This window comes from Ranitomeya variabilis, chromosome 4 (assembly GCF_051348905.1).
Source record: "Ranitomeya variabilis isolate aRanVar5 chromosome 4, aRanVar5.hap1, whole genome shotgun sequence".
In the NCBI taxonomy this organism is placed as follows: domain Eukaryota; kingdom Metazoa; phylum Chordata; class Amphibia; order Anura; family Dendrobatidae; genus Ranitomeya; species Ranitomeya variabilis.
In genome coordinates, this window is record NC_135235.1 from 659,177,141 (window position 1) to 659,190,580 (window position 13,440).

A 13,440-nucleotide genomic window follows, 5' to 3' on the forward strand; every position below is an offset into this window, starting at 1 on the left:
ACATGTGGACGCTAACAGTTTTTGGGCACACTGTAAGGTTCAGAAGCGAGGGGGACATTTGCCTTTGGAAACTCAGATTTTGCTGTATTGGGTTATGGAGACCATGTTGCTTTTCAAAGTCTACTGTTAGATTTTTAACTGTTTTTGTCTTAGTAAATAATTACATTTTCCTACATTACTTTACTTTAAATTTCTTTGGGTATAAGAAATGTTATAAAAATATAATTCTTAATATTTTATATTTTATTTAAAGAATCATCTTTATTCCTAGCAGATGATTGTACAAGGAGATCAGATGGACAATTGGCATCTTCAATTTCTAAATTAGATTACCTTGATATCAATCAAGATATAACTGACGTCTATACCACTATTCCAGATATATCCTCATCCTTTAACAGCAAAGATCTATTATCTCATCCTTTTAAACAAGTCAAATCTGATTCATCACAGACTAATAAGAAAAATAAAAGTCACAAAAGATGTGTTAAATATCATAGTGCTCTTCCAGCAAACAAACCATTTTCAAGTTTAGAATATGATAAAAGTTTTTCCCTCAAAACATATTTTGTTACACATCCAAATACTCACATAGAGGAGAAAAGATTTTCTTCAGAGTGTGGGAAATATTTTAACCAGAAATTAGAGCATGTTAGACAAAAAAGAGTTAACATAGGAGAGAAGCCATATTCATGTTCAGAATGTGACAAATGTTTTGCAGATAAATCAACTTGTGCTATACATCAGAGAAGTCACACAGGGGTGAAGCCATTTTCATGTTCAGAATGTGGGAAATGTTTTGCAGATAAATCATATCTTGTTACACATCAGAGAACTCACACAGGGGAGAAGCCATTTGCATGTTCAGAATGTGAGAAATGTTTTGCAAATAAATCAACTTTTGCTAGACATCAGAGAAGTCACACTGGGGTGAAGTCATTTGCATGTTCAAAATGTGAGAAATGTTTTACATATAAATCAAATTGTCTTCAACATCAGAGAACTCACAAAGAGGAGAATCCATTTTCATGTTCAGAATGTGGGAAATGTTTTGCAGCGAAATCACATTTTGTTAGACATCAGAGAAATCACACAGGGGAGAAGCCATTTGAATGTTCAGAATGTGACAAATGTTTTGCAGATAAATCAAATCTTGCTATACATCAGAGAAGTCACACAGGGGTGAAGCCATTTTCATGTTCAGAATGTGGGAAATGTTTTGCAGATAAATCACTTTTTGTTAGACATCAGAGAAATCACACAGGGGAGAAGCAATTTGAATGTTCAGAATGTGACAAATGTTTTGCAGCTAAATCAACTCTTGCTATACATCAGAGAAGTCACACAGGGGTGAAGCCATTTTCATGTTCAGAATGTGGTAAATATTTTGCAGATAAATCATATCTTGTTACACATCAGAGAACTCACACAGGGGAGAAGCCATTTGCATGTTCAGAATGTGAGAAACGTTTTGTAAATAAATATACTTTTGCTAGACATCAGAGAAGTCACACAGGGGTGAAGCCATTTTCATGTTCAGAATGTGGGAAATGTTTTACATATAAATCAACTTGTCTTCAACATCAGAGAACTCACAAAGGGGAGAAGCCATTTTCATGTTCAGAATGTGGGAAATGTTTTGCAAAGAAATCACATTTTGTTAGACATCAGAGAAATCACACAGGGGAGAAGCCATTTGAATGTTCAGAATGTGACAAATGTTTTGCAGATAAATTAACTCTTACTAGACATCAGAGAAGTCACACAGGGGTGAAGCCATTTTCATGTTCAGAATGTGGGAAATGTTTTGCAGATAAATCATATCTTGTTACACATCAGAGAACTCACACAGGGGAGAAGCCATTTGCATGTTCAGAATGTGAGAAACGTTTTGCAAATAAATCAGCTTTTGCTAGACATCAGAGAAGTCACACAGGGGTGAAGCCATTTTCATGTTCAGAATGTGGGAAATGTTATACAAAGAAATCACATTTTGTTAGACATCAGAGAAATCACACAGGGGAGAAGCCATTTGCATGTTCAGAATGTGACAAATGCTTTGCAGATAAATTATATCTTGTTAAACATCAGAGAACTCACACAGGGGAGAAGCCATTTGAATGTTCAGAATGTGGGAAATGTTTTTCAAATAAATCAAGTCTTGTTAGGCATCAGAAAACTCACACAGGGGTATGTGAATGAAATAATAGCTGATAGTATGACCTAAATTGCAATTGCAAGATTGTTTATTGAAAGGAAATTGATTGCTAAATATTGGATTAGAGAGGAGCCTCCGTCCAGACGTGAATTTGTTTCCCAATCAGATGATATACTTCAACTGGAAAAGAGTTTTTATACCAAGAGAAATAAGTTGGAACTATTTAAAAAACTATGGCAGCCGTGGTTGGAGGGGACTCATTAAAGATGTACCAGTATACAGAAATGTTCAGTTAAGTTTCTGCGAACTGAACCAATACCTGATATTGATAACTATGGACGAACTGTTGTCTGCTCCTGAAATGGTCTCCATGAGGGGGGAAGGGTTGTGGAGGGGTTATTTACTTGAAAATGTAAAATGAGGATGGAAATATGACATGTGATATCTGTTTCTTATGTTCTTGTGTTCAATAAAAAATCTATGTGATTTAAAAAAAAAAAAAAAGAAAACTCACTGAGGGGAGAAGACCTTTTCATGTTCAGAGTGTGAGAAATGTTTTGCAGATAAATCACGACTTGATATACATCAGAAAACTCACACAGGAGAGAAGCCATTTTCATGCTCAGAATGTGGGAAACATTTTACCAGCAAAAAGAACCTTACCAGACATCAAATATTTCACCTAGAAGGTGGGAAATATTTTACTTGATAATCATATTTTGTTGACAACAAAGAAAAATTCACACAGGAGGAATTCATATATTTTTGACAAACTATACAAGAAAACACATAACAGAGAGTCAAAGTAATGTCAAATAAGTAAACGAGAAAACAAGTTAGAACTCATGATGAGCGAGTGTACTCGTTGCTCGGGTTTTCCCGAGCACGCTTGGGTGACCTTCGAGTGTTTGTTAATGTTCGGAGATTAAGTTTTCATCACGGCAGCTGAATGATTTACAGCTATTAGCCAGCTTGATTACATGTGGAGATTCCCTAGCAACCAGGCAACCCCCACATGTACTCAGCCTGGAAAGTAGTTGTAAATCATTCAGCTGAGGCGATGAAAACTTAATCTCTGAACACTAACAAATACTCGGAGATCACGTGCTCGGGAAAACCCTAGCAACGAGTATATTCGCTCATCACTAGTTAGAACTCATTAAAATTAAAACATAAGCAGTTACGAATGTACATCTGTTATATATAAAACAAATTAAATGCAATATTCCATGTTCATAGAATATTTCTCAGTTATATATGTGGATAAGAGTATTGCTACACCTCCCCATAAACCTCCCAAAAAGTAACCAAAATGTCCTCCTTCCTCTTCTTCCTAACTCTCAATCTCAGCAATCTGCCATTCATCAATCTCTTTCAATCCACAATCTCCGTGTGTGCACAAACATCTTTAATAGTGATGGGCGAGCACTAAAATGCTCGGGTGCTCGTTGCTCAGGTCGAGCTAATTGGAATACTCGGGTACTCAACCCGAGCAGCGATCCCAATGTAAGTCTATGGGAAACCCCCCAGGGGTCCTTTTACGGTCTAAAATCGTCTGAAAATTATGGAAACACTGCTCAAATGACATGGGAACATCATGGAAAGTGTCCCTGGAAGCATTTCTGACTCCTAGGTCACAGCTGTAAGCAATGTTGTCAGAGTTTCACACCATTTTTACAGGTGCACCAAAAAACATACAAAATCGAAACCAAAATGGATTTTGCTGGTAAATATGTTAAGGCACATTTCCCAGAGTAATGACTTGTATATAAGGCAAAATAATTAACCCCAGACCAAAATGTTCCTCCACCACTTGGGCTATGTTCACACGCAGCGTTTTTGAAGCATTTTTCAACTTTAACATTGCTTTCAACCAATACAAATGCATTCACTGGGAAACGTCATTGTAACATTTAACAACCCTAGCTGGCCATGTGGTGTGTGACACATCATCAGGCACATCTTGTTTCATTTATGAAGGTGTGACTCTTAAATTAATAAAGCCTATTTTTCTAGTGGCATCAGGCGGCATTATTATTCTTAAAGGGCCATTATTAAACACTGGGTCTCCTATACTGTTATAGGAGACAGGACCCCCTGAAGAAGGAAAAGTGTCCGAAACGTGCGTAGGGGTACGCATACACAGGACGCGGCCACTCAGGTATTTACCTGCAAATCTCTGATGATCCACTTCCTCACAATTTTTACACCGTGTGTGGTATTGAATCGGCTGAATTTAAAGCCGTAGCACTCTGCACTTTTTGCAAGTTATCTGCACACAAATCCTTTTTGCACATTTTGCACTTTTGAGCTCTACACTGCTGAAATACTAAGGCTTAAAGTAGGGTCTCTTATTATCAATTTTTACTGGGTTTGCTGTTTTATATTTATTTATATCACGCTTGCACTTTGTTCATTTGAGTTTTTATATATAAATCGTGAGGTTTTGGGAATACTTATGTGGCCGGTATATTATATGGTATTATCCTCTTGTCCTGTGTCTTATATATTTTAATTGATTTTAAACTTTCTTAAATTTATGTAACAAGTATGGAGTTGTTGTGATGTATATTGAATAAAGTATTTACTTCTATACACTCTCTTGTCTTGGTGCTCTCTGGTGATCCATATTAAGGTGTCTGGGTTGTTAGTCTCCACTAGGTGGCGGCAGTCACTCATTCACACAGTATACCGGGATTAGGTGGATTTTGAATACTGATGAGGATATATATTGTATTCCCTATATTGGTGGTATAACTGTGTGTTTAATATTATGTTATTGCCTATGCAGTGAGTGGCTGGCATGCCAAAAATTCCGAAGCACCCCAATACTCTTTTCATGAGAGGTACAGGAGGGCTTTCTGAAAAAATGTTGCATTGAATGCAAGGCCTGCCCTGCTATCAAGTCATATACACCACAAGAATCCTTTGAACCCAGGTACTGAATGGCCACAGGAAAACCCACTTCACATTATTCATTTTGTTCTCCCATACCATACTGTTTTCTTATGTATTGACTGCAAGGCCTGCCCTGCTACTAAGTCATATGCACCCCAAGAAGCCTTGGAACCCAGGTACTGGATGGCGACAGAAAAACCCAATTCACATTCTTCAGTTGGTCCTGCCATACCGTTTCCTTATGCATTGAATGCAAGGGCCACCTTGACCCAAATTTGCACGCACCCCAATCCCCCCTTGGAAGAAGCATGGAGGAGGGCCTCCTAAAAAAAACTGTCCCATTACAAAGGAGTGGGTCTCCTAGACTTGTAATGCCCATACACTAAGTGCATGGGCTGACAAACATTTCCCCATGGGGGGTACATTTTTAAAAAATATTTTATGGGAATCATAGACACCCTTGCCAAAAAATTAACTGGCTGTAGCAGCACGGAAAACATTAACCCTGGTGATCTAGTGGTGGTGGATGTGGAGATGTGGAGGAAGGCCTCATTAAAAACTAAGCCCAATTTAAAGGAGAAGGTTTCCTAGACTTGTAATGCCCATTAACTAAGTGCATGGGCTGACAAAAATTTCCCCATGGGGGTACATTTTTAAAAAATATTTTATTGGGATCATAGACACCTTGTTAGGGCTGGCGGAATGCACCGAGTAAATATAGAGATGTTATTTGGTGCGCTCGCAGCCCAGGGTCCACAGTGCAGGAAAATAACCTGCTGTTGGCAAACGGCAGCACTATATGGCGGTAGAAGCGATCTCTGTTGCTTCACAGAGTCGCTATAAAGAAAGGACTGTGTCCTGTTAAACTCTACAGGAATACACAGTAACTGCTGAGCAGATAGCAGCTTGTGGTCACGCAGTCAAGGAGGCAAACATGCAATCTCCTCACCGGAGGAGCCGGTATTCTAGGTGGCTTATTTCAGCCGGGGCCCCGAAACCATACACACAATCTCCTCACTGGAGGTGCCGGTATTCTAAGTGGCTTATTTCAGTCAGGTCCCTGAATCCACACAAGCGTGACCACATTGGCGCAAAACTCATAACATGCATTGATACTAGCCGTGCGGCCATGCGAACCTTATATAGCTGCAGCAAGTACAAGACCTTCCTAGAAGGACCAATGAGAGGCTGCCACATAGCCTGAGCACCTTCGGGACCTTCCTGGAGAACCAATGGGCTTTGCTGCAGTATCCAAGCATGTGACCCTTGATTTCCAATGAGAGATCTTACCCTGGGCATGCTCAGAAGGAGAAAAGCAGGACTTAGTCCCAAAAGCGTCTGCTCGCCGCTGCCCAGCACTGGCTTCAATGACAGAAGCTGGAAAAACAGCAGTAACCCTTTGCACAGAGTCAGACTGAGCAAGACGCTGGGACCAACGTCTCCGCTGAGCAGGCTCCACTGCGGCAGGAGAAAAATGGGAGACCGCAGCAGAGATGGCCCGAGATTCCCCTTGTGCAGAGGCGGGAACTCAACCCACAACACCCCTTTACCAAAAAATTGACTGGCTGTAGCAGCATGGAACACGTTAACCTTGGTGACCTAGTGGCGGTGGATGATGAGATGTGGAGGAAGGCCTCATTAAAAACTAAGCCCAATTTAAAGGAGCAGTTCTCCTAGACTTGTAATATCCATACACTAAGTGCATGGGCTGACAAACATTTCCCCATGGGGAGTACATTTAAAAAAAAAATATTTTATGGGGATCATAGACACCCTTGACAAAGAATTTACTGGCTGTAGCAGCACGGAACACGTTAACTCTGGTGATCTAGTGGTGGTGGATGTTGAGATGTGGAGGAAGGCCTCATTAAAAACTAGGCCCAATTTAAAGGAGAAGGTTTCCTAGACTTCTAATGCCCATAGACTAAGTGCATTGGCTGACAAACATTTCCCCATGGGGGGTACATTTTTTTAAAATATTTTATTGGGATCATAGACACCTTTACCAAAAAATTGACTGGATGTAGCAGCACGGAACACGTTAATCCTGGTGACCTAGTGGCAGTGGATGATGAGATGTTGAGGAATCCTCCTTAAAAACTAGGCCCAATTTAAATGAGCTGGTCTCTTAAACATGTAATGCTCATATGGATCGCCCCCAAGGGCTAGGGGTACTCGGTACCGGGTCCTTCTATTCTCAAGGGGGATGTCACGGTGGCTGACCCGGGCCGTGGCCCTCGGGATGTCCATGTTAAAAAGGGGAAAGGACTTTAAAGGGGAAATGTTCATGACGCCACCTGTGGTATTCGGTCAGGGTGACCGATGCTGCTTTAAGGGGTCTGCTGGGGTGATCTTATGGCAGCTAAATGGTATATCTTCCCACAGGTGAAGTATGTCCCCAGGGCTTACCAGTGTGTAGATGGTGGATGGTGAGAGGCGCAGTGAAGAACAAGGGCACAAGGTTGCAGTCTCTTTACCTTTTACTGAAGGCTTCAGCATCCACAGTCCACAGCACCAGTTCACAGGGCAGGCAGAGTCCGGCCGGTTTGGAGGCAAATCCAGAGTCCTCTTATCCAGGTGGAAATCAGTAGCCTTCTTATAGCGCCTTGGTGTTGTAGTACCTTATTGCTAAGCCTCTCATAAGGTCCTCACAGATGTTGTAGATGTTATCGATGGTATGTCTCACTGTCCCCCAGATGGATAGGACAACCCGTATGACTGGTGGCTTGAGGCTTTTTACAGGAACTCTATCATGCCCTGGCCTCTCGTGGGTGCCACCTTGCCTCCTGGGTATGGGGCAGATCAGTAACGTGAGATTAGCTGTCCTGCCGGTCTCTGGGGCAAGGCATAAAGGACTATTGCTCCCTTGGATCCTGCGCCTCAGAAGGAGGCAGCCTGTGCAGGGCAGAACTCCTTCTGGAATCCACTCCTTTGCTATGACTTTTTTCTCACCCTCTCTACAATACAGTTCTCTGTTCGTGTCCTTTCTTAGGAACTTCCGCATGTGGGGCAGGCGCAGCTGCGTAACCTTCTGTCTAGGCCTCTGACAGGCTCCCACCCCTGTCAGGGACCAACTACCTGAGCAAAGCTCAGCTAGCAACTGCCTAACTTCCTCTCCAGGCCACCAGTTTTACCTAAGTGTGAAGAGTGCCCTAATAAATAGGAGCATAGCTCCCCCTGGTGGACTGGACTGGAGTATGAAATGTGTTGTATGTTTGTGATACCTGGTAAAGAGATCTCCTTCATTGCCTCCAAATGTAACATCACTCCCCCTAGAGGAGAATGATATTACTGCAACGACCAGGAACCTGGGGCGCTGCTTCCCCCCCCCCCCCCTGTTAAGTTGAGTACTCCCAGACTGGGAAACGAAAAAAAGAAAACAACAATACATTAGTAAAAGACATGCAGTTTTTAAAAATGTTATAAAACAAATTAATTTAACTGTTGCTTCCCTTTATGGGAGGTGAGAACACTTGATCGTTGCATAGTAAAACATATTTACATCGTGAAATGGAACAATTTAGCAAAACAGTATTTTAACTAAAGGTACCGTCACATTTAGCAACGCTGCAGCGATCTAGACAACGATCCCGATCGCTGCAGCGTCGCTGTGTGGTCGCTGGAGAGCTGTCACACAGACAGCTCTCCAGCGACAAACTATGCGAAGTCCCCTGGTAACCAGGGTAAACATCGGGTTACTAAGCGCAGGGCCGCGCTTAGTAACCCGATGTTTACCCTGGTTACCAGCGTAAACGTAAAAAAAAAAAAACTACATACTTACATTCCGGTGTCTGTCCCCTGGCGCTGTGCTTCTCTGCACTGTGTAAGCGCCAGCCGGAAAGCACAGCGGTGATGTCACGCTGTGCTCAGCTTTCCGGCCGGCCGGCCGGCGCTTACACAGTGCAGAGAAGCACAGCGCCGGGGGACAGACACCGAAATGTAAGTATGTAGTGTTTGTTTTTTTTACGTTTACGCTGGTAACCAGGGTAAACATCAGGTTACTAAGCGCGGCCCTGCGCTTAGTAACCCGATGTTTTCCCTGGTTACCAGTGAAGACATCGCTGAATCGGTGTCACACACACCAATCCAGCGATGTCTACGGGTGATCCAGCGACAAAATAAAGTTCTGGCCTTTCTGCTCCGACCAACGATGGCACAGCAGGATCCTGATCGCTGCTGCCTGTCAAACTCAACGATATCGCTAGCCAGGACGCTGCAACGTCACGGATCGCTAGCGATATCGTTCAGTGTGAAGGTACCTTAAAGGGCCACTGTCACCCCCCTCCAGCCGTTATAAACTAAAAGAGCCACCTTGTGCAGCAGTAATGCTGCATTCTAACAAGGTGGCTCTTTTAGTTTTAGGTTCAAGTATACCCCAAATAAAGCGTTTTTATACTTAGCCATAATTCCTGTCTCTAGCCAGGGAGGCGGGTCCTCACTCCCCAGCTTGGCCAGCTCCTCTGCCGTCACTCACATCTTCCTGCGCTTTCAGCGCCGCCCCCTCAGCGCTGTTATCTTTCAAAACCGGCGCCTGCGCTGTGTACTGGTGTCGTGCGCAGACGCAGTAAGCTCAGAATATTCCGTGTAATGGCTGATACCAGAGAACAAAAGACATCCTTTAAGGGCAAACTCAAGTCTTTTCTGAGGTAGTGTAAAGTATCAATCACATCAACAATCAAGTCAGTTTAGCAACATAAGTGACGTGAAGCGAGGGACCCGTTACGAACCCCCAACGTTGTGTTGGGCAGGCTACAAGACATGTATTCTGACCCGGAATTCTGCCACACCAATGGGTTTTTCTTCAAGTAAGAAAAACTAAGCAGTTCTTACAACAAGATTAGTAGTAGTCTCCATTGGAGGCAGTCTCTGTAAAAGCCTCCATTGTAAAACCAGTAGAAAGCACTTTTAAGAAGGTGTAAACTATTTACAAGACAGTTTGTGAACCATTCACTGTCCATGATTCAAGTGTTCTTAAGGCAACAATGAACTTGTGCAAACTAAGGATCCTTTTAAACTTGGGACCCCCTTTAAGAAATAACCCTGGATGGGTTTAAACTTGGAAAATAGCAGCAAAAAAGAAAGTTTAAGAACTATTTACAGTCTTTTCAGATTTGTGTGGTTCTCTTATAGCAGGTTGCAAGGCATCAGTCGGTAGCAAATATTTCCAGTCCAAGGAAAGTCTGTATCCGAGTTCTCATCTGATGCTGTTTCAACGTCATTGGTTTGCCTTTCAGGTATGGTCAAGTCATTAGCTGCCTGATTATGGATGTCAGCTTTAGCATTTGCCACAGCAGCAGTTTCAGTAGTAGTAATTATGCACACAGTAGTAGTAGTGCTGGTTTGAGGAGCTGCTGGTTCAGAGACTAGAGGGGTGGTGCTGCTGGTCTTAGTTGTGGCAGCAGGGGGCACTACTTCAGGTACACATCGTTTAATGTTCTTGGCATACCAACCTTGCTCACTCCAGTGGCGGGTATAGGTCATATGATCCCCTCTGCACAAGTTTCGGTTAGGGTGACCGTCCCGGATATGGGCTTCCACGTTATAGCTGGTAACAAAGACTTCTGTTTGCAGTCCCAGCTCCTGAATGAAGCCCCAACCCCTTTTTGGGTGAAAGGCTATCACTGTCCCCCGCATTGCTGGACGCAGTGTACGGCGATTGGTCTTGTAGGTCGGCGTTTTATATGGCACGCCCTGCTCCTTTCGGTCCTTCCAGTGCGAGAGCAGGCATTGCTTATACTCCTCCCAGGTGAGGACTGCAATATAGGACCTGTTCAACCCATCTCTCGGGGCGTCCCAGCGAAAGATCACCCCCTCAGGGCTCACGTCCAGCGGTATGCCCTTGGTCGCTAGGCGCGAGAATGGTGTCTCGTCAGTGGTGCGGGGAGTCGCTGGAACTGGAGCGATGGCTGGTGTTTGGTCACAGTCTGGGCGAGGAGTGGTCACTGAAGTGGAATCAGCAGCTGGGGGAAGAGCGGTCGCTAGAGCAGGATCAGTCGCTGGGGCAGAGGCGTTTTCTGTACCTGCGTCTGATGTGGTTCCACCGATGCTGGTCCGCTCCGCTGATGAGGATGCTGGAGTCTGCTGCTGCTGCTCGGACCGCGATTCTTCCAGTGCGATCTTCCTGCACAGGGCCGACTTCCATTGCTTCACTGCTGTCGGCTCTGCATCTGGAAGTTGGTGGCTCGGCTCCTCCTCTTGTGTGTCGAGACAGTTGTGGATCACTTCGTCGTCGTTCAGGAACCAGCTGGTCACCATCTCTGCTCCTAGGTCTCCTCCCATGTTGGCACGCCCTTCTTCTCCTGTGCTCCTCGTGGCACTGTAATGGCGGCGGTTTTGGCGGGAATTTTGGCGGTCTTTTACAATACACAGTCCTTTGGTAAATCACATTTCAAGCACAATTCTGGCACAGTTTCCAGGTGCACATGACCCGATTTTCAGGCTTAAGAGATCTTCTTCATTGCCTCCAAACGTAACATCACTCCCCCCCTAGAGGAGAATGATATTACTGCAATGACCAGGAACCTGGGGTGCTGCACATACACTAAGTGCAAGGGTTGACAAACATTTCCCCATGGGGGTACATTTAACCCCTTTCTGACATTGGACGTACTATCCCGTCATGGTGGGGTGGGCCCGTATGACCACCGACGGGATAGTACATCCAGCGCGATCGGCCGCACTCACGGGGGGAGCGCAGCCGATCGCAGCCGGGTGTCATCCTGCACTATGTGCCAGGAGCAGTTACGGACCGCCCCCGGCACATTAACCCCCGGCACACCGCGATCAAACATGATCACAGTGTGCCGGCGGTATAGGGAAGCATCGCGCAGGGAGGGGGCTCCCTGCGTGCTTCCCTGAGACTCCCAGAGCAACGCAATGTGATGGCGTTGCTCCGAGGGTCTCTTACCTCCTCCCCCTGCAGTCCCCGGATCCAAAATGGCCACGGCATCCAGGTCCTGCAGGGAGGGAGGTGGCTTACCGAGTGCCTGCTCAGAGCAAGCGCTTGGTAAGCCTGCAGCACTGTAGCTTTTATCGTATAAAAGCGCCAAAACATAAAAAAATGATATAAATGAGGTATCGCTGTAATCGTACTGACCCAAAGAATAAAACTGCTTTATCGACTTTACCAAACGTGGAACGGTATAAACGCCTCCCCCAAAAGATATTCATGAATAGCTGTTTTTTTGTCATTCTGCCTCACAAAAATTGGAATAAAAAGCGATCAAAAAATGTCACATGTCCGAAAATGTTACCAATAAAAACGTCAACTCATCCCGCAAAAAACAAGACCTCACATGACTCTGTGGACCAAAATATGGCAAAATTATAGGTCTCAAAATGTGGAGATGCAAAAACATTTTTGCTATAAAAAGCGTCTTTTAGTGTGTGACGGCTGCCAAGCATAAAAATCCGCTATAATAAATTCTATAAAAGTAAATCAAACCCCCCTTCATCACCCCCTTAGTTATGGAAAAATAATAAAATTAAAAAAATGTATTTATTCCCATTTTCCCATTAGGGTTAGGGCTAGGGTTGGGGCTAGGGTTAGGGCTAGGGTTAGGGCTATGGTTAGGGTTAGGGCTAGGGTTAGGGTTAGGGCTAGGTTTAGGGCTAGGGCTAGGGTTAGGGTTGGGGCTAGGGTTGGAGCTAAAGTTAGGGTTAGGGCTAAAGTTAGGGTTACGGTTGGGGCTAAAGTTAGGGTTAGGGTTTGGATTACATTTACAGTTGGGATTAGGGTTGGGATGAAAGTTAGGGGTGTGTCAGGTTTAGGGGTGTGGTTAGGGTTACCATTGGGATTAGGGTTAGGGGTGTGTTTGGATTAGGGTTTCAGTTAGAATTGGGGAGTTTCCACTGTTTAGGCACATCAGGGGCTCTCCAAATGCGACATGCCGTCCGATCTCAATTCTTCATTGAAAAAGTAAAACAGTGCACCTTCTCTTCCGAGCTTTCCCGTTCGCCCAAACAGGGGTTTACCCCAACATATGGGGCATCAGCGTACTCAAGACAAATTGGACAACAACTTTTGGGGTCCAAGTTCTCTTGTTACCCTTGGGAAAATATAAATTTGGGGGGCTAAAAATCATTTTTGTGGGAAAACATTTTTTTTTTATTTCAACGGCTCTGCGTTGTAAACTGTAGTGAAACACTTGGGGGTTCAAAGTTCTCACAACACATCTAGATAAGTTCCTTGGGAGGTCTAGTCTCCAATATGGGGTCACTTCTGGGGGGTTTTTACTGTTTGGGTACATCAGGGGCTTTGCAAATGCAACGTGATGCCTGCAGACCAATCCATCTGTCTGCATTCCAAATGGCGCTCCTTCCATTCCGAGCTCTGCCATGTGCCCAAACAGTGGTTCCCTCCCACATATGGAGTATCAGCATAC

The 13,440-nt window shown here is 44.2% G+C and overlaps 2 protein-coding genes across 2 annotated transcripts in view; both read left to right on the top strand.

Annotated features, from left to right (window-relative positions):
- LOC143767452 (uncharacterized) overlaps positions 1-2,985 on the top strand; it is a 43,998-nt gene extending 41,013 nt beyond the window's left edge. The window contains exon 9 of the mRNA XM_077255792.1: positions 254-2,985. Within this exon, the coding sequence (XP_077111907.1) occupies positions 254-2,202 (1,949 nt within the window). The 3' untranslated portion in view covers positions 2,203-2,985. The remainder of the gene's footprint in view (positions 1-253) is intronic.
- Positions 1-13,440, top strand: part of LOC143767471 (uncharacterized) — a 432,524-nt gene that overhangs the window by 290,389 nt on the left and 128,695 nt on the right. The gene's annotated exons all lie outside the window — the stretch shown is intronic.